General features: G+C 38.1%; 1 protein-coding gene across 14 annotated transcripts in view; it reads right to left on the bottom strand.

The window, feature by feature from the left end:
- Positions 1-22326, bottom strand: part of KDM6A (lysine demethylase 6A) — a 258308-nt gene extending 235982 nt beyond the window's left edge. For 4 of the 14 annotated variants that reach the window (XM_073227685.1, XM_073227686.1, XM_073227684.1 and 1 more), the window contains exons 1-2: positions 21514-22325; positions 21234-21297 (exon numbers count right to left, since the gene is read on the bottom strand). In XM_073227685.1, coding sequence (XP_073083786.1) covers positions 21234-21297; positions 21514-21665 — 216 coding nt within the window. In that variant the 5' untranslated portion in view covers positions 21666-22325. Of the gene's footprint in view, positions 1-21233; positions 21298-21354; positions 21464-21513 lie in introns of those variants that run through there. The other 10 variants (XM_037001504.2, XM_037001508.2, XM_037001509.2 and 7 more) reach the window with 5 other exon arrangements.
- Between the last annotated feature and the right edge of the window lie 790 nt (positions 22327-23116).

Here is a 23116-nt window from a genome sequence, read left to right as displayed (position 1 = left end):
GTAAGTTTCATATGTGTGTGTGTGTGTATAAAGACCAAAGAGAATATACAACAACTAAATTCAAGAATTCACCAGAGACTCAACAGCATATGTGAGCAGGCAGAAAGAATCAATAAACTTGAGGATAGATCAATTGATATTATCCAGTCAAGGAACAGAAAGGAAAAAAAAATGAAGAAAAATGAACAAAGCCTCAGAAGCCTGTGGGGTATCATGATATGTGCCAAAACACACTTACTAGAAGTCACAGAAGGAGAGTAAAGGGAAAGAAAGAACATTTAAAGAAATAATGGCTGAAAACTTTCCAAATTTAATTTTTAAAAAGTTAATCTCACATTCTAAAAACTCAATGAACTCTAAACATTTGTCAAACAGATCCACATTGAAAGGTATTACAAACTGACAAAATGAAATGACTAACAGAACTTTGAAAGCAACAAGAAAGAAGTGACTCATCATGTACAAGGGAATCCTCTAAGATTAATATCTGGTTTCTTCATTAAACACCATGGAGGCCAGAAAGCAAAGGAATGACATGATAAAAGTGTTGAAAGGAAAAACAGTCAACCAAGATTCTATATCTAACAAAACTATCCTAAAATGTGGAGGCAAAATTAAGATACTACCAAGTAAATAAAAATAAAACAAAAGGCAGTCATTCATACTGAAATGAAAGAGCACTATAGAATGCTCAATCCACAAGAAATCCACTCAAATCCACAAGAAAAAATAAAGAGTACCAGTAAAGGTAACTACCCAGATAAATACAGAAGGACTATAAATCCATTTTCAGACTGCTAATTTTCTATGTGATTTAAAAGACAGTAAGGCAATAATTATCTATGTGTTGATGGGGACACAATGTATAAACATGTAACATGACACATGAACATATCAACATGTAACATAACAGCACGGGGGTGGGGTAATAGATCTACAGAGGAGCAAAGACTTTGTATACTACTGAAATTAAGTTGGTATTAATCAGAACTGGTTCTAAGTTCCCGGAGCAACCACTGAAAAATAACATGATAAAATTAATAAAAAGGAAATTAGAATTGTACACTGGAGAATACATAACACCAAAAAAAAAAAAAAAAGGTGGTGATGGGTAACAACAGAAACAGAAAACAAATAGCAAAATGGCAGGTATAAGCTCTACTGTATCAGTAATCACATGAAAACGTAAATGAATTCAACACACTTACAATTAAAAGGCAGACACTGGCAGAATGGATAAAAGAAAAGCATGATCCAACTGTATGTTTTCTAAAAAGGACATACTTTATTTAGGTTTTAAGACAAAAATAGGATAAAACTAAAACGATGTAAAAATATGCACCATACAAACAGTAACCAAAACAGAATTGAAGTAGCTATACTAATATTAAATAAAATATACTTTGGGACAAAGAAGAACATGCTATAATGACAAAATGGCCAATTCATCAAGAAGATATAACAATTAAGAACAAATATGCACATAACAAAACTCAAAATACCTGAAGCAAAAGCAATTTGAATTGAAGAAAAATAGACATTTCAACAATAACAGTTAGAGACTTCAACACTCCACTTTCAATAACCAGTAAATGGCAGATCAACAAAATACAAGACTTAACACTATAAACCAACAAGACAGAAAAGCCATCTATAGAACATTCACCCCAATGACAACAAAACACATACTCCAGTCAAGTGCACATAGAACATTCTCCAGAATAAACCACAAACAAGTCTCCAGAAGTTTACAAGGATTAAAATCGTTAACAGCTATGCTCTCTGACCAAAATGGAATTAAATTAGAAATCACTAACAAAAAAATTTAAGAAATTCAAATATACAGACGTTAGAAAACACAATTCAAAGTAACAGATCAAAGAATGCACATTTACTATTTTATATTATGATTAGCACATTACATGGAAAATAAAATAACTCATTTCTTAAATAATAAAACAGCTACATTATTTTAAAAGAAACTCATATTAAAGGGCCTAACAATCTATTTTCCAGCAAGTTTTTTCTAAGAAAAAACTTCAGGTTTCAGTTTCTACACAAATTGCGTTATATCAACTTTGAACAAACAAAAAGGACAAAACAATAGAACTGTAGAGCTAGAATGAATTATAAAAGCCTCCTCATTTTAAAATTGTAGAATTTTGTAACATAAATATTGCTGAAATTACAATTATCCTCTGCCTAAGGTAGACTGATGCCTCCTATCCAGTAAGTTTTCACTTGCCTATTCATTTGAAATTCACAGGGAAACACCTATATGAACTATCCATCTCCTTCCTCCAAAAAACTTTTGAATTACTTCATCTACTTTTCAGACCTTGGGTAAGGGATTTTATTTTACCTTTTTGGCCTTAATATGGCAAAAGAGTAGAACGTTCTGGTTGTATTCGTACATTGGCATGAAGAACTAGAGTAACTGCTGTTTGATGGCAAACCAAAGACAGTCTGCTATAACCCAGCTTATCTTTCAGTTTCCATTTATGTAAATATGTACTCCATTTAAAGAATATTACAGAAAGTATTTGATATTCAAAAGCACAGTAGTTACTTAAACCTTGTCCCCAAAATAATACAGTTGCAGACCATGTATTATAACCACTGGTTATAATGTCAAAAGTTAACTTCATTTACATGACATAATTATCTCTAGGTAAACTTTTCATAATTCAAAATTGAAACATTGTAAGTGAATGGAAGACTTCCAGTTACAGCAAAATAAGAGCAGCCTCACTCCTCCTAGGTCTCCTGGACTTAATACATCAAGCTTAGTAAGTACGTGAAAAGTAGAAAAACACAGCAGACTTCCTATCCTAGAGACATTAGACTTGAGGAATGACAAGACAGTGAGTTCCCTAGATTTTCTCATTGCCTCCCATATTTCCAGGACAGGATGCTGCTTCAGAAGCCCCTAATCCAATACCACCAACATTCATATAAAGAATAAAAAACTCCAAGAAAAAACCTTTTCCACCTAGCCAAAGGACTGGGAAAAAGGTGGCTTACCAACAAAAACCTTTTTAGCAATACCCACCATACCCAAGCCAAACATCAATGGAAAATCCACACATAGAAACACTCATGCAAACCCTCTAGTTTTGATGGGGCCAAGCAGGAATTTCCCATACCCATTTCCTGTCAACCAGAGTGGGAAGCAGGTGATATCAGTCCAATCCCCTACCAGGGTAGAGTTGGCATGAAAAAAAGGCAGTTTATCTTCAATCCCCCACACAGGAGTGCTCCAGTTCCCCTGCCAGGATAGTATGGATGAGGCAGGACAGGCAGCTGATCTTCCAGGCCCTGCAATAGTGGGATACTTCTGATGGGTTAGCAGAAAGGCTGAAAAACGAGCTAATCTTCCAACTCCACACACAGTGGAAGAAGTGGTGCTCAGATTCACCTGTTTAAGGTAGTCAGCACCATTGAGGGCAAGCTGGGCAGCCATCACCACTGCTGAGCTGCAAGGAGGCTTAAAGCTGTGTGCAGCAGGATTAGTTACCACTACACTTTACCCCCGACACACACCACAGGCCCAGAGTTCAAAAGGAACAAGCAAGGGGCCGAGCCTGCACCCTTACCTGGCATTAACAAGACTGAAAAAGGTGGTGTGAGTTGGACCCAGTCAGTAATCCACTTTCCCCCACCCCTGTGTCGGTGGGGAGCTGAACCTCCAAATCCACCAAGCAGAGAAAATGAACAAACCTAAGTAACATGGAGTAGACAACAATCTGCTTCACCCATTCTCTGGTGCCAATATGCCCACAGGGAGCTGACCTTCCACCATTCCCCTCCTGGCATCAACTCAAGAGAAGTGGTACAAAGTAAGGAGCTTCTGCTCTACCCTGCAGCATCAGAATGGTATGTTAGCTCTCCACTTCCCTCATGGGAAAGCATGGCCCATCAGGAAGCTGATCTTACACCTCCCACTCAAGAGACAACAAAGTGATGTAAACTGCTATCCAACTTTTGCCAGGAAGATATCACAGAAAATGGGGGGAACTGAACTTGCATCTCATCATTCTGAATGAAGATGGTATGACTCAGTGTCCTAGTTTTGCCATAACAGTTGTCAGTGAGAAACTGAACATACACATCCACCCAGCCCTTGCAATACACCTCAACAAATGCCTTCTATAAAAAAAGAATAGGATCCAGAGTTCTTGTAATATGATATCTAAAATGTCCAAGATACAAGCAAAACCACTCACAACATCAAAAGCCATGAAGTACAATGTGAATTGAGAAAATAACAATCAACAGATGCAACACTGAGATGAACCAGTTTTTAATGAATTATCTGACAAAGATTTTGAAGTAGTCAACATAAAGCGCTTCAACAAGCAATTACAGCTGCTCTTGAAACAAATAAAAAAATGGGAAAACCTCAGCAAAGAAGTTACTTAAACAAAAAAATTGTAAAACTAAGAAATAACCAAAATAAAAACTCTCTGGGTGGGCTCAACAGTAGAATGGAAATGACACACAACAGAGCACCCAGAACAGATCACTACAATTTAGCGAACCCTAACAAAAGAAAATAAACCGAAAGAAAAAGGCAGGGGGGAGGACAAAACAAAGGAGCTAAGATTCGTATCAGAGTCTCAGAAGAAGAAAGTATGGCACTGAAAAAGTATTTAAAGATGTAATGGCTGAAAACTTCTGAAATGTAATGAAAGACATTAATCAATAGACAGAAAAGGCTGAGTGATCCCCACATAAACCTAAAAACATCCATACCAAGATACATCATAATCAAATTTCTGAAAACTAAAAACAAAGAAAAAAATCTTGAAAGCAGCCAGGGAAAGACAATTCTTTATTTATAGGGGAACACCAATTCAAATGACAGCAAATTTCTCCTCTGAAACCATGGAGAATAGAAGGAAATAGCACATTTTTCACATACTGAAAGGAAAAAACTGTACACTGTTGAATTTTACATATAGCCTTCAGGAGTTAAAGGATATAAAGACAATCTCAGAAAAACTAAGAGAATTTGTTACTAGCAAACCTAAAAGAATGAGAAAAATTAGAGAATGCCTTAAAAAGTTCTCTAAACAGAAAGGAAAAAAGAACATTGGAATAAGTAAAATTAAGAGCAAGTATAACAGACTATTATTATACTACATATGAGTTTCATAAATCACATTTGTTGCTTGAAGAAATATCACACCATTTCATGTGGTGTTCAATGTTATGTAGAGAAAATACTTAAGATGATATTTCCAAAGTAGAGAGGGCAAAAGTAACTAAATGTAAGTAAAGTTTCTGCATTTCACTCATAGCAGTAAAACATACATATCAGAAAATGGTGAGAAATTATATATGAATATTGCAATACCTACAGCAACCACTAAGACATCTATACAGAGATATATATTACAAACACCACAAATCAAGATGCAATCCAAAAAAAAAAAAAATCCAGATAACCCAGAGCTAAGAAACAAAGAAATGAGAAACAGAGGAAACTATTAAATAATAGAGTTAAGCCCTAAATCTACCAATAATTACCTTAATTACCTTAGGTGAAGTCTAAATACATCAATTCAAAGAGATTGCAAAAGTAGGTTTTCTTAAATCTCAGAATACACTGCCCATCAAAAAAAAAATCACTTTACAGCAATATAGGCAGGTTGAAAGTAAAAGTATGGAAAATGACATACCATGTAAGTATTAATTTTTCTTAAAAAGCAAGACTGGCTACATTACTATCAGATAAAGTGAACCTCAGCACAAACAAAACTGCCATAATTTTAGTGAGACAAAGAGATATTATATAATGATAAAGAGATTAAGACAGAGAGCTATTACACAACAAAGGGATCAACCCACAAGAAGATACAACAATCCTAAATATGTAGACATCAAATGACAGAGCCTCAAAGTACAATAAACAAAAAATGATGGAAATAAAAGGAAAATAAACTAATCCACAATTATAGTTGGAGAGTTGGCAACACCATACTCTCAACTGACAGAACTACTAACTAGACAGAAAATTAGCAAGGATATATAAGAACTGAACACAACCGACCAAAAGAATCTAGTTGCCATATATACAACACTCCATCTTATAACAGAAGTTGCATTATTTTCAAGCACCCATGGAACACTCACCAAGACAGACCATTTCCGGGGTCATAAAACAGATGTCAACAAATGTAAAAGAATGAAAATTACACAAAGAAAATTCCCTAATCACAATGGAATCAAGCTAAAAATCAGTAACAGAATGAAAACAGGAAAATCTCCAAATCTCCATATACTTAGAAACTGCACAACACACTATTAAATATTCCATGGATCAAAGGGAAACCTCAGATGAAATTCTAAAAATGCACAGAAATGAATGAAAATGAAAATACAACATATAAAATGTGGAACACAGCTAAAGTAGTGCTTAAAGGTCAATTTATAGCACTGAACTGTTTTATCAGAAAAAAGGAAAAGTCTCAAATCAATAATCCAAAAGACATGAACAGACATTTCACCAGAGAAGCTAATACAGATAGAAAATAAGGAAATGATGGATGTTCATCATTAGTCATCAGAATAATGCAAATTAAAAGCACAATAAGCTTTCCCTACATAACTATCGGAATGTCAAAGAAAAAAACAGTAGTAACACCAAATACTGGCAAGGATATGATGAAACTGGAATGCTGGTGAGAACAGCTGATGGGAATGTAAAATGGTAGAGCTGCTCTGGAAAACACATGTGTAGTTATACTTAAGAAATCCTACTAAACTAAGTATCAGCAATTGCACACTTGGGCATTTATCCCAGAGAAAGCTTATGTTTACAAAACACTTGCACACAAATGTCCAAAGCAGCTTTATTCACAATAGGCAAGAACTACAAAAAACTCAGATGTCCTTCAAAGTAACTCAGATGTCCTTAAACAGGTAAATGGTTAAGGAAACTGTGGTACATCAATACCATGGAATATTACTCTACAATAAAAAGGAACAAACTATGGATATATACAACTTACATTAATTTCTGGGAGTTCTGAGTGGAAAAAAGGTAATCCCAGAAAGACACATACTACATGATCCCATTTATGTAATTCTTCAGATAACAAAATTACAGAAAGGGAGAACACATAAGTGGTTGCCTGGGTTAAGAGTAAGTGGGAGAAGGGAGGAGGGAGGTGCACATGACTATAAAAGGACAAGAAGATACTTGTGGTGATGGAGCAGTTTGGTATCTTGACTATATCAGTATCAATATCCTGACTGTGATACCTTATTATATAGTTTTGCAAGATGCTACCTTTGGGAGAAACTGGGTAAAATGTACACTAGATCTATTATTTCTTACAAATGCATGTGAATCTACAATTATGTCCAAATAAATAGTCAAATTTTAAAAGGCCAATAGAAAAGTCTTTGAATCTTTTTTTTAATTAAGGTATTATTGGTGGCAAATGGTAGGATTTGTTTGTTTCTTATGGCTGAATAGTATTCCATTGTGTATATGTACCACCTCTTCTTACAGAAATGTATTTATGACATCCAATCTGTTGTGTGATACTCACTTCCATGAGGACAACCAAACCCAAAAAGACAAATCAAGAGCAAAAAAAATATACACATATCAGATTAGTAAGGACTCCAGCTTTTCCTTCAGATATTCAGGACCCAATTGCCTCTTTTTATAGAATCCAAACTATTTAAAGGGTTGGATAATCTTTTTTTTAATTAAGGTATTATTGATATACTTTCTTATGAAGGTTTCACATGAAAAAACAATGTTACTACATTCACCCATATTATCGTGTCCCCCCATACCCCATTGCAGTCACTGCCCACCAGTGTAGTAAGATGCCATATTCACAATTTGCCTTCTCTGTGCTACACTGTCTTCCCCATGATCCCCACACACACCATGTGTGCCAATCATAATACCCCTCAATCCCCTTCACCCTCCCTCCCCCACCCCTACCCTTTGGTAACCGCTAGTCCCTTATTGGAGTCTCAGTCTGTTGCTGTTTCACTGATCCTTCAGTTTTGTTTCTTTGTTATACTCCACAAATGAGGGAAATCATTTGGTACTTGTCTTCCTCCACCTGGCTTATTTCACTGAGCATAATATCCTCCAGCTCCACCCTGTTGTTGCAAATGGTAGGATTTCTTTCTTTCTTATGACTGAATAGTATTCCATTGTGTATATATACCACATCTTCTTTATCCATTCATCCACTGATGGACACTTAGGTTGTTTCCATATCTTGGCTATTGTAAATAGTGCTGCAATAAACATAGGGGTGTATATGTCTTTTTGAATCTTGAGAAATTATATTCTTTGGGTAAATTCCTAGGAGTGGAATTTCCAGGTCAAATGGTATTTCTATTTTTAGTTTTTTGAGGAACCTCCATATTGCTTTCCACAATGGTTGAACTAGCTTACATTCCCACCAGCAGTGTAGGAGGATTCCCCATTTGCTGTTGTCTTTTCGATACTGGCCATCCTAACTGGTGTGAGGCGATATCTCATTGCGGTTTTAATTTGCATTTCCCTGATAATTAGAGATGTGGAACATATTTTCATGTGTCTGTTGGCAATCTGAATTTCTTCTTTGGAGAATTCTGTTCATATCCTTTGCCCATTTTGTAATTGGGTTATTTGCTTTTAGGGTGTTGAGGTGTATGAGTTCTTTATGTACTTTGGATGTTAACCCCTTGTCGGATAGGTCATTTACAAATATATTCTCCCATACTGTAGGATGCCTTTTTGTTCTGCTGATGGTGTCCTTTGCTGTACAGAAGCTTTCTAGTTTGATGTAGTCCCATGAGTTCATTTTTACTTTAGTTTCCCTTGCTCAAGGAGATGCATTCTGGAGCAAGTTGCTCATGTTTATATTCAGGAGATTTTTGCCTATGTTGTCTTCTAAGAGTTTTATGGTTTCATGACTTACATTCAGGTCTTTGATCTATTTCGAGTTTACTTTTGTGTATGGGGATAGACAATAATCCAGTTTCATTCTCTTACATGTCAGTGTCCAGTTTTGCCAACACCAGCTGTTGAAGAGGCTGTCATTTCCCCATTGTATGTCATAGCTCCTTTATCATATATTAATTGACCATATATGCTTGTGTTTATATCTAGGCTTTTTATTCTGTTCCATTGGTCTATGGGTCTGTTCTTGTGCCAGTACCAAATTGTCTTGATTACTGTGGCTTTGTAATAGAGCTTGAAGTTGGGGAGCATAATCTCCCCAGCTTTATTCTTCCTTCTCAGGATTGCTTTGGCTATTCGAGGTCTTTTGTGGTTCCATATGAATTTTAGAACTGTTTGCTCTATTTCGTTGAAGAATGCTGTTGGTATTTTGATAGGGATTGCAGTGTATCTGTAGATTGCTTTAGGCAGGATGGCCATTTTGACAATATTAGTTCTTCCTATGCATGAGCACGGGATGCGTTTCTATTTATTGGTATCTTCTTTAATTTCTCTCATGAGTGTCTTGTAGTTTTCAGAGTATAGGTCTTTCGCTTCCTTGGTAAGGTTTATTCCAGGGTATTTTATTCTTTTTGATGCAATTGTGAATGGAATTGTTTTCCTGATTTCTCTTTCTGCTAGTTCATCATTAGTGTATAGGAATGCAACAGATTTCTGTGTATTAATTTTGTATCCTGCAACTTTGTTGAATTCAGATATTAGATCTAGTAGTTTTGGAGTGGATTCTTTAGGGTTTTTTACGTACAATATCACATCATCTGCAAACAGTGACAGTTTAACTTCTTCTTTACCAATCTGGATGCCTTTTATTTCTTTGCATTGTCTGACTGCCAAGGGTTGGATAATCTTTACAGACAACTGAACAGAGTAAGTTATCTTTTGATGTCTGAATGCTGTCTACAACATCCTAGCAAAATAGTCCCAATGAGTAAACTTAAACTAACTTCAGTGTCAGATAACCCACTATATTTTATCTGTCCATTTATCATCTCTGAAAAGCTGTTGCAAAAAGTTTCTCAAGAGATATATTCTGAATCCAATTTACAAAGTCCAAATGCATCTTCTTAACTGATAGGCTTATACTGAAAATATAATCACTCACATATACACACAGAGCAAAATCTAACAATAAAACGTTACAAGTTCAATAGATCAGAAGGTGCCCCCCAACTAATACCAAGTGATTCTTGCTACTCTTAGGGAAACTGAGGGGCCTTACTCATCTTTGTAACACCCAAATGCTCAGTACCCAGTAGTACATATTTATTCAATGTAACATTTCATACCAATTCACATCTGTGAATTCATTTAGCCCTGTCATGACAGGAGTTCCTAGCAAACAGGTATACAGTGATTGTACCCATCTTTTAGAATTAGAAACATCAGGTCTGATCTAAGAAATAATACCAACTATTAGAAAGAAGCAGTTTAGAGGAGCCAAAAAACTAACCTTAATTCATAAGATAAACTTCAAAATCAAAGACTTACAGAAGACTAGATTAACAAAAACATACAATGCCCAGTTCCACTGTGTGCCTGCGTTCATTTGGCTTCTGGTCTTGAAGGCTTGAGGCTGAAATCAAGAAAATTACAACCTATAACAAGGTTCCATTGTGTCCTCCTTCTGGGTCAAAATCTTAAAAGAATTGAGCCAATCCTAAAAATTCAAATGCACAGTCACCTAAGAGTCTAGTGCTAGATAGTCTCTTTGGAAATTCTTAATTCCCAGCCCTTCACCCAACAGATGGTGAAACTGGGGACCATAAGAATGAAGCAACTTGTCTTAAAAGTAGGCAGCAAACTCAGGTCTTCCGTTTTCTAATCCATTGTTCTTTGCAGTGTATCCAAACCCACATTTTGAGCACCCAGGCTAAGGAAACAAAGCTAAAGCCTACTAACTGTATTAATGGGGGCAAGTGCTTATAGCTCTTTCTCCAGTTAGAGCACTAACTTCTCCAGGGATCAGTCCATTCTTTTCCCCTAACACTCTTATAATTAATAGAGAATTTGAGAGAGTATATGAAATGGTCACAGAGCACAAAACCATGCGGCAAAATCCATGTTATCGAAGCCTAACCAACCCAGTGGTTCTAAACCTTTTCTTTCTTCCCAACATACTCCCATCATTAACACCTCTACCCAAGAACAAGCAAACTGACTGAAAATAATGGAGTTCACAGTTGGGCTTTCAATGGGATGTATATACCCCTGGAAATCATATACAACATATATGCAGTTACATTAACCCTTAAAGCACTGTTGGCAACAGAAAAGTAAAGTCTCATTGTTCTAGCTCTATCACTAGTCAATCTATAATGAAAATAAAGATATTCTGCTATGAAGTTACTAACACACTGAGCCCTGTACCATTTTCAACTAATCAAGAATGAAAGTTTACCTAGTTTTCCTTTTCCATAATAAAAATCAAGAATAAATCAATAAGGTGAATTACTCCCACAAATTCAAGTTACTTGGTATAAACTATTACTACTTCTATAAATATTCAATGAATGAATTAAATTAGTATTCATGAAGCCTAATAATTAGTCACACCAATAGAACCAAAATAAGAAGGCAAAATTTGCCAATTATTCCAAAGGACAATTCACAGCATATAAAATTAAGCAACTACTATCCTAGGAAAACACATGCAAACACAGTTTTAATTAAGACTTTTGCATGTTGAAGAATGTTTTCCTTAAATATCATGTATAAAATAATGGAACTTCAAAATCAAAATAACCCATCAACATCTTGCTACTTAACCGTTGATGAACTCTCAAACCCAAGACAATTAATATAAAAACTATTTTCATATAACAAGCAATAAAATTAACAAATTATTTTTAAAATTTGTGTATAATATGATCTCATTTGTGTGGGAGAAAAAAACTACAATGGAATATGCTTGTGCATGTGTTCAAATATGAAGTTACCCAACAGACCTTTTATGAGTGGCTGCCTGAGAAAAGGAACTAAATAACTGGGTGATGATGCGGGAGAATTTCTTTTCACTGTAAAATCCTTTATGTAACTTGTCAGTTTTGTACTATGTGTAAGTACATCTATTCAAAAGTCAAAGATAGGATCATCACTGCAATTAGTATGGTGGCACTGAAAATGGAGAGAAACAAACATCTGAAATTAAGATGTAGACATGACAAGACATGGTGGTGATATTAGGGCTTGATAGGTTAAGAAAAGGAGTCAAGAACTCCAAGGTTTCTGACAAGCATAATGGGTAAGTGCCACTTACTAAGATAAGGAACATCAAAACCAAAGAATGAGAAATTCAGTTTAAGGTTCTTTCAAGATACCCAAGTAATAAAGAGGCAGTCAAGTATACATGCAAGCTGGGAGCAGAGTAAGTTAAGAAGATTATGTTCTAGAACATGCTCAGTAACCTACCCCCCAACCCCACTGACTCTACCCACACAAAACTATTCACAATTTCTCAAACACTATTAACTTCCAACTCTCTGCCCTATTTTTCCTCTAGAACATAATCTCCTTGGAAAGGAGACAGAGATGTGGTCAGAGACCAAGAGCAAGCCAAAGTAGCGGGATATTAGGAAAGTCAAGGAAAGGCTTTTTCAAGAGATCTCAAATCTGCCTCCATCTCCCCCCTCACTCCTAAACTACAGCCTTAGTTTAAACTGAACTGTCTATTCAAAAAAAATAATAACATGTATTTTGTACTGAGCACCTTCCATGCCAGGCATAATGCCAGGCACTTTATATGCCTTTTTTTCTAACACAATATGCAATAATAACGTACCAGAAATCTATTATTACTTCCATTTTACAGATAAGAAAACTGAGCCTCTTAAAGATGAGATAATTTGCCCAACAATCACACTAGTGATCTAGAAAGTGGCAAAAGCAGAATTCTACTCTCAAATCCATGCATTGCTATATATCTATCAGTACACTTCACACTTAGGTTCCTTTCCCCTTCACTTTATCCTTCTCACTGCAGCCAATTCCTCTGACAGAAAACTGAGTTTAATAACTCCCCCAAAACACCCTTTGGCCTACACATGCTCAGTAACCTACCCCCCAACCCCACTGACTCTACCCACACAAAACTATTCACAATTTCTCAAACACTATTAACTTCCAACTCTCTGCCCTATTTTTCCTCTTGCTAAACTGTTTGCTAAACTTAATAAACTTCTACTCACGTTTAATAACCAAAACAATGTTTGTGCACTTTCCCTCACCCACTTTTCCAGTCAAAATCTACTCCGAATGTTGGAAATTGTGTGGATAGTTTAAACTATCTATAATCAGTTTCAAATGTTTTAATTGCTCCATCAAGAGAGCTCATAGCACTTTGCATATACCTGAATTATTGTACTTACTACAACATATGATCACAGTGTCCATCTCTCTCCACAGACTGCAGGGGCAGAGGCCAGGTCTTACCTGTTGCCCCAGGACATGGCATAGTCCCCCACTTACAGCAGTTCAACAAATGTTTCACAAATCAATCAGGCAAGCAAAAGCTTTTCTAGTTCTCATTCTGATATCTGAAATTCAAAAATCTAAAACACTTAAACTACTTTATCTTAAAACAAATTTTCCCTAAACAGGTAAACTAAACACACTGATAGAGCTAAGGTTCATATAGTTTTTAGGAAAAATTATCTCTTTTGTTATGTATTATATAATATTCTATTAAGAATCCTACTATCATATTAAAATGCAAATTCATATATTCAGCTAAATATGTTTTCTACTCATTTCTCAAGCAACTAATTCTTAACTTCCACGTGGCAAAAAATTCATGGCCCATGGATATTTGACATTAAGAAGTTAATTTTTATGTGTAAAAGGGCATTATGGCTATGCTGCAGAGACAAACTGAAGTTATCTACGGATTAAACTTATGTCTGAGATTTCCTTAAAAATAATGGGAATGAGGGACAAAATATAGATGAAACGACATCATGAGTTGAAAATTGTTGAAGCTGAGTGATAATCAGTGATGGTTACTTGGAGATTTTCCCTAATAAACTGTTTCTTTAAAAAAAGATCTAATGAGCATAATGTAATATAGATCAATGGTCTGAAAACAACCCTTTATCTTAAAGGTTTCTTCTACTGTTCTAAATTAAAATGAATTAGATGACCTTACATAATACTCTTAACTATAACAAAGCCCAACCTTCTTCCTGAGAATAAACTCAGCAGCAGCATCTTTTATTTATTCTGACACAGACAAAATATCACCACAAACAAAACTACAAAAAGAATACAATATATTCACAACAGAATGACAACAGTTTTGGTAATATAGGAAAGTAGGGAAAAGATAGACTAAAAGACGCAAGAGAAAATAAAAACTTGTAGAAGAAAGTGGCAAACAGTCCACAAAAATTGACTCAGACACCTCAAACTGACTAAATAAGGGATTACTTCCACCCTTCCAGGTTACAGTTCTTAATTAGGTCCTAAACATCAGCCTGGGCCAACTCAGGCCCAAAAGTAGTCATCTATGAAATAGATACTAAAAATCAAAATGAAGAATGGGTACAGAGACTACAAAGCCACCTAAAAGGCAAAAAAATAGGACCTAAGAGAGTATACATCTCTACTTCACCCCTATCCCCACTTAAGGCCCATCAAGTTCAGAAGTACTCAACTTGACAATAAATCTTCACAAGTATCTCTAACTGAACACATGGTAGTTAAAATCCGTCTTCAGTCAACCAAAACATAATTCTGGTGTACTATCAGTGTGCTTATTGTACAATTTTTAAGGTAATACACGTCTATAGTTTAAAAATAAACAAAAAAAATCTACAATAGTACAGCTATAAGGTGTAAAGTCTAAAATCTCCCTCCCTCCTCCTCATCCTAGAGCTGTTTTGTACTACAAGATGACCACCATTTAACTACTTTTGCAGTATCCTGTCAAAAAACTTTGTCAGAGAATTTCTTAAATTGACCCATGAACACTCATTCAAAGATCCCAAGTTAAGAACACCTAACAAAGGTAAATATTACTACAAAATAGTATCAGAAAGGGACAGAATACACAACAGATCATCCTTTGAACATCTGCTAAGAGTTAAAATCTGATTTTAAATGTTTCCCTGAACAAAATTAGAAGATTCCTTGCTTAACAATGAAATCAAGAAACATCTCCAAGAAACACAATCAAGAAACAATCCCCATCCTATTATTAAGAGCCATTCTACTGAGGCCCAATCTAGGGCAGAACACTGCAATCCGCTACTGCCCCAAAAGTAAACCAATTAACTGAAAATGGTGGTCCAAGAAAGCAAGTAGTGTTGTGCAGGAACCATCAATTTCCTGCCTACGTCCAGCACTACCCAGCCAGAAAAAGAAGGCCCAAATCATAAGAGTCCCCAGACATGAGGATCTAGCAGGCAGGGTCTTTTTCTTCTCTTCTGGGGTCTGGTGTTCAAAGTACGTAATTTATTAAAATACATACCTGGATAAATGGAATAGGCTGTCTGTAAATTAGGCTGGCACAGAAGCCATTCTGCAATATGTCAAAAATGTGAACCCCCCCCATTTAACATATGTCAAAAATGTGAACCCCCCATTTAACTCACAGATGTATTACAAATATTTAGTGAAATAATTTAGTTTGAAGTGTCTGACACAGAGTAAGTTACATAATAGAAATTCTCATTAAATGTTTTTTTTGTAATCAGGATATGGTAGGTCTCAAGTGCTTTAATTAATTTTAACCTAGCAACTATCAGTTAACTTTTGAAGTTAATTCTAATAATCTAAACTCCAGAGGCTATTAACTTTTGAAATTCCCAAATCAGGAATACACAGCCCAGGAATAGTTAAATCTAAAAATGAGAGCCATGAGATGACAAGTGCCAGGATGGCACTCTGCAAGACAGTGCTTCCCCTGCCTTTACTTCAGTCAGCCCTGGAATGAAGCCTTGGAAGGTAGCATAAGGGTTTTAGAGGTTAAGTTTTCATCAGTGAAATGCATGTTCAAGTTAATATGGCTTGGCTAGACTTTTTTTTTAAATTCTGAATACAAAATCACCTTCGCCTGAATCAGCAAACCCAGGATCCCAATACTCTCCAAAGTGTACATGTAGTCCAGGAGTCCCATTCAACCCTGTGTTCCACCACTGACCAGGTAGGTGATTCTGGGGTTCATGCCCGCTGCTGCTAATATATTGCTACATATACCTCCACTGCACTTTTCCAGCAAGTTCCTAGTTAGAGTGCCTACAAGGACAGAGAGCTGGGATTCATCAAGTTTCACAAACAGGTTCCTGTGACTGCTTTTGTACACGCTTCATAATCAATGCTTTTAGGGGTGGCCAAGAAAACAAAAACAGAGAAAGCAGGTTACTAAGCCATACTAACTTGTTAAATTGACTTTTATCATAAACTTTCAGGATACTTCACACTTATCTTCTGCCACTGATGTCCCTATTAGTCATCCTTATATCTCACCCTTCTTAGAGCACTGTTAAGTTTTCAACACAAGCAAGAGATATCTATGCTGTCTTCATATTCCCTGAACAGACTTCCACTTAGTGTACACTGAAATATTTGCTGCTCTAATTTATTGTCGACATATCACAAACCAATATGGAAAAACTGATACAATATATGTGAAGCTTCAGTATGAGTACATAAGACTGTCAATTATGCATTCATTAAATAAACTCCATTAATTAACTAGTCTACAAAGAAATACATGTGGAACCTAAATAACTTAACCACCATTTCAATTCTTAGACAATCTGGTAGTGCTTTTGCAACATAAATTAGCTCTCTGGATACCACATTTCAAAACTATTATCAATAATGCAGAATGTTACCAGTCATTAACATCAATTTCAAAGAGCTCAAAGCATCACAATGAGTTTCAAAGTAAAAATAAACTTAACAAAAACCCTTTCAAATCCACTACATAAATAAAAACTAAATGTTACATAATCAAGTCAGAAAAAGATTTTTTTATTCCCTAACTATAGCCAAGCACTGAACCTTCACTTTGGTTTAAAGTGCATGGTCCTTCACTCCATTTACCACCTTAGTCAAAAACTCATCTCTCACGCAGTTGTTCTTAACCTAAAACATCCAGAGGTGGCAGTCAAATGTTCCCCTAGTCATTTCAATTTGTGATTGATTCTACAGAAAGAACTATCCACTGACAAAGAAAGCCAGAAATTTAAAAGTACAAAAGTGCCTGCAGTTCTAATTTGTGCCCACATATGTAAACATTTTCTGTAATCTCTTTACTATAGAGCTTTGCTATCAGGAATACCTTTATGATTTTAGGAAATAAGTAGTAACTTCATGAGACTCTGTGCAGGTAAACAATGACTATAATTGTTTACAACGTCCCAAAGTAGAAAATACTTTTTAAAACACGTCAAATTAAAGACCTAATTTTCAAACACAAAGCATGACATCATTCAGTGGCTACTTTTGTAACACAAACACTGACCCTCTTTAGCATTGGAAATGAACATATCCCTATAGGTGCCAGCAAACAACCCATAATTTAGAGTAATTTTAAACATCATCAACATCCAAATATTATAGTATAGAAAAGCCACCTCTAGAACTAATCTAATAATTTTCCCCTACCATCTACATGCAAGCAAACCAAAATTTAGGAAACTACATGCTTTAATGGATCTTAAACTACTTCCATTACCCAAAAAAAAATTTTTTTAATACCACCTACTTTAATACTAATTATCTCCTAGGGAAAATAGCGCATACATTAAGTGATAAACAATTCATAATTTCTTCTAGGTATTTAACATAATCTATTAACAGAATTACCAAAAAAAGTCCCAATGAAATGGGAGTATTTAGGACAAACTTTAAAATGATATACCTACTTCAACATGAACAGCTTTGTATTAAGCAATACTTCCCTAACAGATGATTGCCCATCCCTTTAGTGCTATATTACTATGTTTATGCTTACTGTATTTGTACTATATATTACTATATATTATACTTTAACTCAAATCCTTATCCAACTACAAAGATTACCCCAAATGATTTTCAACAATGTACTAAAAAAGTCACCACAGTTAATTTGTTAAAATGTTTCATTTAATTACTTTTCAGTATCTCCAATATAATTTTTTTTAAAAATGAGAATCTTGAATTACTATGTTACCAGAAGAGTAATGGTTAAGCATTAAAGAGCAGTGGTCAAGATCACACTACATTTCAAGAACTCTGATTAGGCAAACACTTGCTGTTTACAATCTTTTAAAGACATTACTATGAAAATAATATAGTGTATTACTCATTTGTTTTTTTAATCCAGATCTCAAGCATTGTATATTGAATGGCAATTATACAAAAACTGTTTGACTAACTCTAATAGAAATGAATCTTACAAAAACATTCAGAGACTAAGTGAAATCAGCAGTTTGGATAAAGTATCCTCACATCTGGAAAAATAACATAAGTTTAGGGGCAAGTAAAAGACATTTATTAAATGTTTTAAACTTTCAAAAGCTTTTAAGTCAAAAGTTATCTTCTTTAAAACATACAAATTTGAATTAAAAAACTTGTAGGACAATCCAGTAATATATAGAGGAATAAGAATTTCTGAAAACAAGTAATAATATCTAAATTTATGTTAGAAAGAAAAAGTTATTCTAGGTGAAAACTGAATTTGTGTTGGGGGAGGATGACACAAATCATAGCTAAAAAGAGAATCCTGGGAGTTATTCAATTCCATTATCTGCCCAAAGGTTAAGTAGCCTGAACCTACCACACAAAAAGAAGCCAACTCTTGTTTTTAAGACTTTCTGAGAACAAGAATTCTGAAACCAACACAGCTCAACATTCCACAAAAAAAAAATCCGTTTCCCAGGACTGTTCAGAAGATGGATGAAACTAAATAATTCAATACTTCCTATGGCAGGATTCTACCTCATTCATTCCATTCAGAACCAATTCAAACACATAGTGGGAGGTTATATAATGCCAAGCTTTACATTACACATTTCACTGGTATGTCCAGGATAGAACCAGGAATTGCATGAGATTGCAAGCACACACTCTCAAATGTTTTAATGTTAATACTAATGAGTTTGACCTAAATAGGTAGGACCTCACAAGTACTGAGTCTGAAGTAATGCAGAATTTTTTTCTTTAGCGCAACAGAATACTTGGTAATTTACCAAATTAGCCAGTATTTTATGAAGCCTTAATTCTTCCCCAAAACCTAACGAAGCTTTGTAACTTCATCATTTATGAGGTGTTACTGTATTCAAACATCAAAGAAGTAATGTACACTCTCACAAAAAAATTTTTTTAATGTTCAGCTCTTTAAAATTTAAACTCAGTAGTGCATTAATAACTGCAGAGCCTAATATTACAATCTGAAAACCAATGTTAAGCACCATCCACTGTGAATCTACCTAAATACAATCATTCTGAGACATGAAATTACCAATTAGCATTTTACACATTATCCACATAAAACATGATTTCATTTATTTCTTCATTATGGTAACCAGAAGCACTAGATTCAGTCAAACTTTTCCAAATTTATTTTCTCTGAAACAATTTTTACTAACCCCCATTAGACCAGCAACATCACTCCAAAATAAATACTCCTTAAACTTAAATACTTTGTTTAATCTTTTGGAATAACAGCTTTGACAATTGGGAAGTATTTTTAAATACTTTGTACTAGGAGAAAAAATTTCAAGGTTTAATCATTGATGCTTAAATCATTCCAGAGCTAGTCACTATTCATTTTTCCAGCGATAATTTTAATAAAGACAATTAATACATAGTCAAAGTTTAATTCAAGTTTTCTTTATCAGTCAAAGGGACTGGGCTTACTGAAAAAGATTATTTCTGTTCAGCTTTCCGGTCATTATTTGTGATCAAAACCCTATATAGTTACTCTGAAACAAAAACAAGTGTAATTACAGTTAAAAGGAATTAGTGACTCTCCTAACCCAAACTACAAACAAAAATTCAGAACTAAATTGTTTTCTAAAAAAGCAACTTAAGAGTAAAATGCTAGGCAAACTTCCTTCTCAATTACAACAATAAAGCTAGGTGTCAAATGCAAACCTACTTATTTCAGCTAGAAACGAAAATGTTTAACGGATGCAACACCTACAGCACAGCAAGTTTTACGGTCCCATTTAGAAAGCACACAAATATCATTTCAATCAGACTTTGGTCAAAAGACACAAACTGATGCAGAGACTCCACAGCCTTTGTTCAACAGCTTATGGATGGGTAAGTAAATGTGCTACAGGTTGATAAGCATTTACCAAGCTTATGTAGGCATGCTGCTTCCAAGCCTGAGAATGGTACAAGAATTCCGCATGCAAATAATCCTGGATATTTTTTTATCAAACACCACCGAGGTACACACTCCGAAGGAGAGGTCTATTCATCGTTACTATTTATTTCCATGTTTACCTCTCCTCCCTCCCTCAAACTCCCCCTTCACTTTCTCCTCCCACCCTGTCCCGCCATCTTGGGCCGATAGGAGCAGCCATTACTTAACTAAATGACAGTACCAACAACTTTCCACACAAATAAACAAGAGACTACACCCCGAATCCCCCCAGGCCTCCCCTATAAGACACACAGGAAACGAGGTTCCAAAAGGAAAACACATGCACGAATAACTGCAGGATTCCTACAGGAGAAAGACCCAAAAAGTAAACAAGTCACCTAACTTCAGGTAAAACACACACCCATCGAGATGCATGTCAACAGCCCGATGCAAACTCGTCACTGCCCTAAACTACGTGCAACTTCCCCCTTCTGGGAGCAGGGACACAAGAAAGCCCAAAACGCCTGGTTAACAGCAGGCATTACGAACAGCCTGCCTGAAGGAAAATAATAAAATCATGGGGGACAAGTGAGTGGTAAATTTGGGGAAATCTGCACACATTTACAATTGTTCGAATCTAAACAGGCACTAGAGAGACCACTGGTCTATCCAAAAAAGCCGTAAAAGAACAGGCAATTTTGCCCACCCAGTTGAGCTCGGCTCCAAAAGCACTGCCGTCTCTGTTCCTCCAACTACGAGAGGAGAGGGCGATTTCGAAGGGTGCGAGCGAGGCAGCCGGGGGTGGGAGGAAAGCCCAGGCAGGAAATAGTTTTCCGGAAGCCCCTCGGCCATGGTTCGTGGTCACAATGAGCGCGGGCAGGGTCGCGGGGCCCGGGGCGAGCAGGGGGACGGCCAGGGAGACCGTGTCCGCGCTCCGGCCCGTGGCAACCTTACCTTGCCCAGTAGGGCCTTCGTCCTGGCGCCATCTTCATGAAATCTCACGAACCCGAAGAAGCGGCTGTGGAGAGAGACACAGGAGGCTCGTTAAAGCTCCGGGAGCGCCACCGACCCATACCTGCCCAAGCCTGAGGCCCCGGCGGCGGATACAGCACGGAGAGCGCCAAGCCGGGGTGCCCGCCCCGCCGCCGCCGCCAGAGGCGAGCAGCGCTCGGGCCTCCCCGGAAAGCGGCGCCAGCCCGTCCGGAGCCGACCCAGTGAGGAACGGCGGGCGTACCTGTCCAGTCTGCCGAGCGCCTCCCTCTCCTCGGCTGTCAGGCTGGGGGACGCCTCCTCGCTCTCGCCGCTCGCTTTTCCCGCCGCCATTTTCTTTTCCTCATCACCGAAAGCGGCGGCGGCAGTAGCGAGCGACACTCCGCAGGATTTCATGGAAACGCAGCGAATTCACAACTCCAACGCCGACACCCCCCCGGGTCGGGGCCCGCAACGACGCCCCCAATCTCCGCACGGGACCAACACACCAACTTTAACGCCGCCTCCTCCTCCGCCGCGGGCGGCAGCGACGAAAAATCCCAACGCGGCGGCGGCGAAGGCGGCGGCGAAAGGGGCCGCGGAGCCCCCGGGTCGGTAGCGGTGGCGGCCCGCTGTAGGGTCACATCACGGGGGCAAGCGGGGGGCGGCCACGGTCGGGGACGGCGGGAAGGGCCGGAGCGCGCGGGGCTGTGGGGCACGAGGGGGATTCGCTGGAGACACAAACTTCCCCGGCACCAGCACAAAGTTGTTGTAATTGTGTCACACAGCGAACCCCACGCCGCTGCTGTGACCCCCCCCACTCCCCGCCCAACCACCGCCGCCAATCGGCGCGGCCGGATCACCTCACGTGACCTTTGTTGACTCACGTCAGCCGTGGCTCCACTTAACTTGCTAGCTGCCCGAGCCCCGCCCACCGAGGCCGCCACCGTTGGGGAGCGGGACGCACGCCAATTCTGCCCGGTGGTTGGCTGCAGGGCCCGTCTGTCCGCCGGGGAGGGTTGCACTGAGAGGGAACAGCGGTTAGGTTGTGCCGGTTAAATATACTATGGCAGAGAATGGAGGGTCCGGGCCGTGTCACCTCGGGAGCCGCGGCGGTCTAGCGAGGGGGAGGAGGAGGGGAAGGGGGAGGGGGAAGGGGGGAAGGGAGAGGTCCAGCACTGCCAGCGGAGGGCGCGAGCAGTGAGAGAGGACGCCATGGATGGCTTTTTCAAGCCCGGGAGCTTGGGAGTCGGCCCAGACCGCGGCTCCCGCAGTCCGGCGCTCTCGGGGTCCCGGGCCGCATAGAGCCTGGTAAGGGTCGCGTCGCCTGAAGGCGGCACACGGCCCCTTACCTCCGCCTTCCGAGGAAGGTGCCCACACCTTTGCACCGCCGAAAATAATGGCCTCCTCCAGGAGCGCGCCCAGGGAGCTGTTGCGGTCCCTATTCCCCGCGGCTCAGGCGCCGCCCTAAGCCAGGCCTGCGCTCCCGTCCCCGACCCGCTCCCTCGCGCCGAAAGTGAAGGGGGAAAGGCCTCTGGAACCCCGGCCAGAGGGAATGAAGAGTCGCCTACGGGGTCTGGCTCGCTGACCACGGCTCCCCACTGCCAAAGGTCTGTTGGCGGCACTTTGGGGCCAAATTTTCGTGCTAACTTGGGTTTTATTAGTAGTTCGTTGTAGCGTTGCAAGAACAAGCAATGACAAAAAATTGTTAAGCGGGATTGACAATATTTGTTTCTGTTGCTGGGATCTCAGTGGGGCCAATAATGGTAGAGTTGGGGCTGCTTGTGGACAGGCCTGAAAGAGGACCTAAGTACGGTCTTCATCACAGCTTGCAGCCCAAAAGTCTTTTCTACCCCCACAATATGTCT

The sequence above is a fragment of the Manis javanica genome, chromosome X (genome assembly GCF_040802235.1).
Source record: "Manis javanica isolate MJ-LG chromosome X, MJ_LKY, whole genome shotgun sequence".
NCBI lineage: Eukaryota > Metazoa > Chordata > Mammalia > Pholidota > Manidae > Manis > Manis javanica.
Note: the sequence above shows the minus strand (reverse complement) of the source record. Positions and strands in the feature narration are given on the sequence as shown.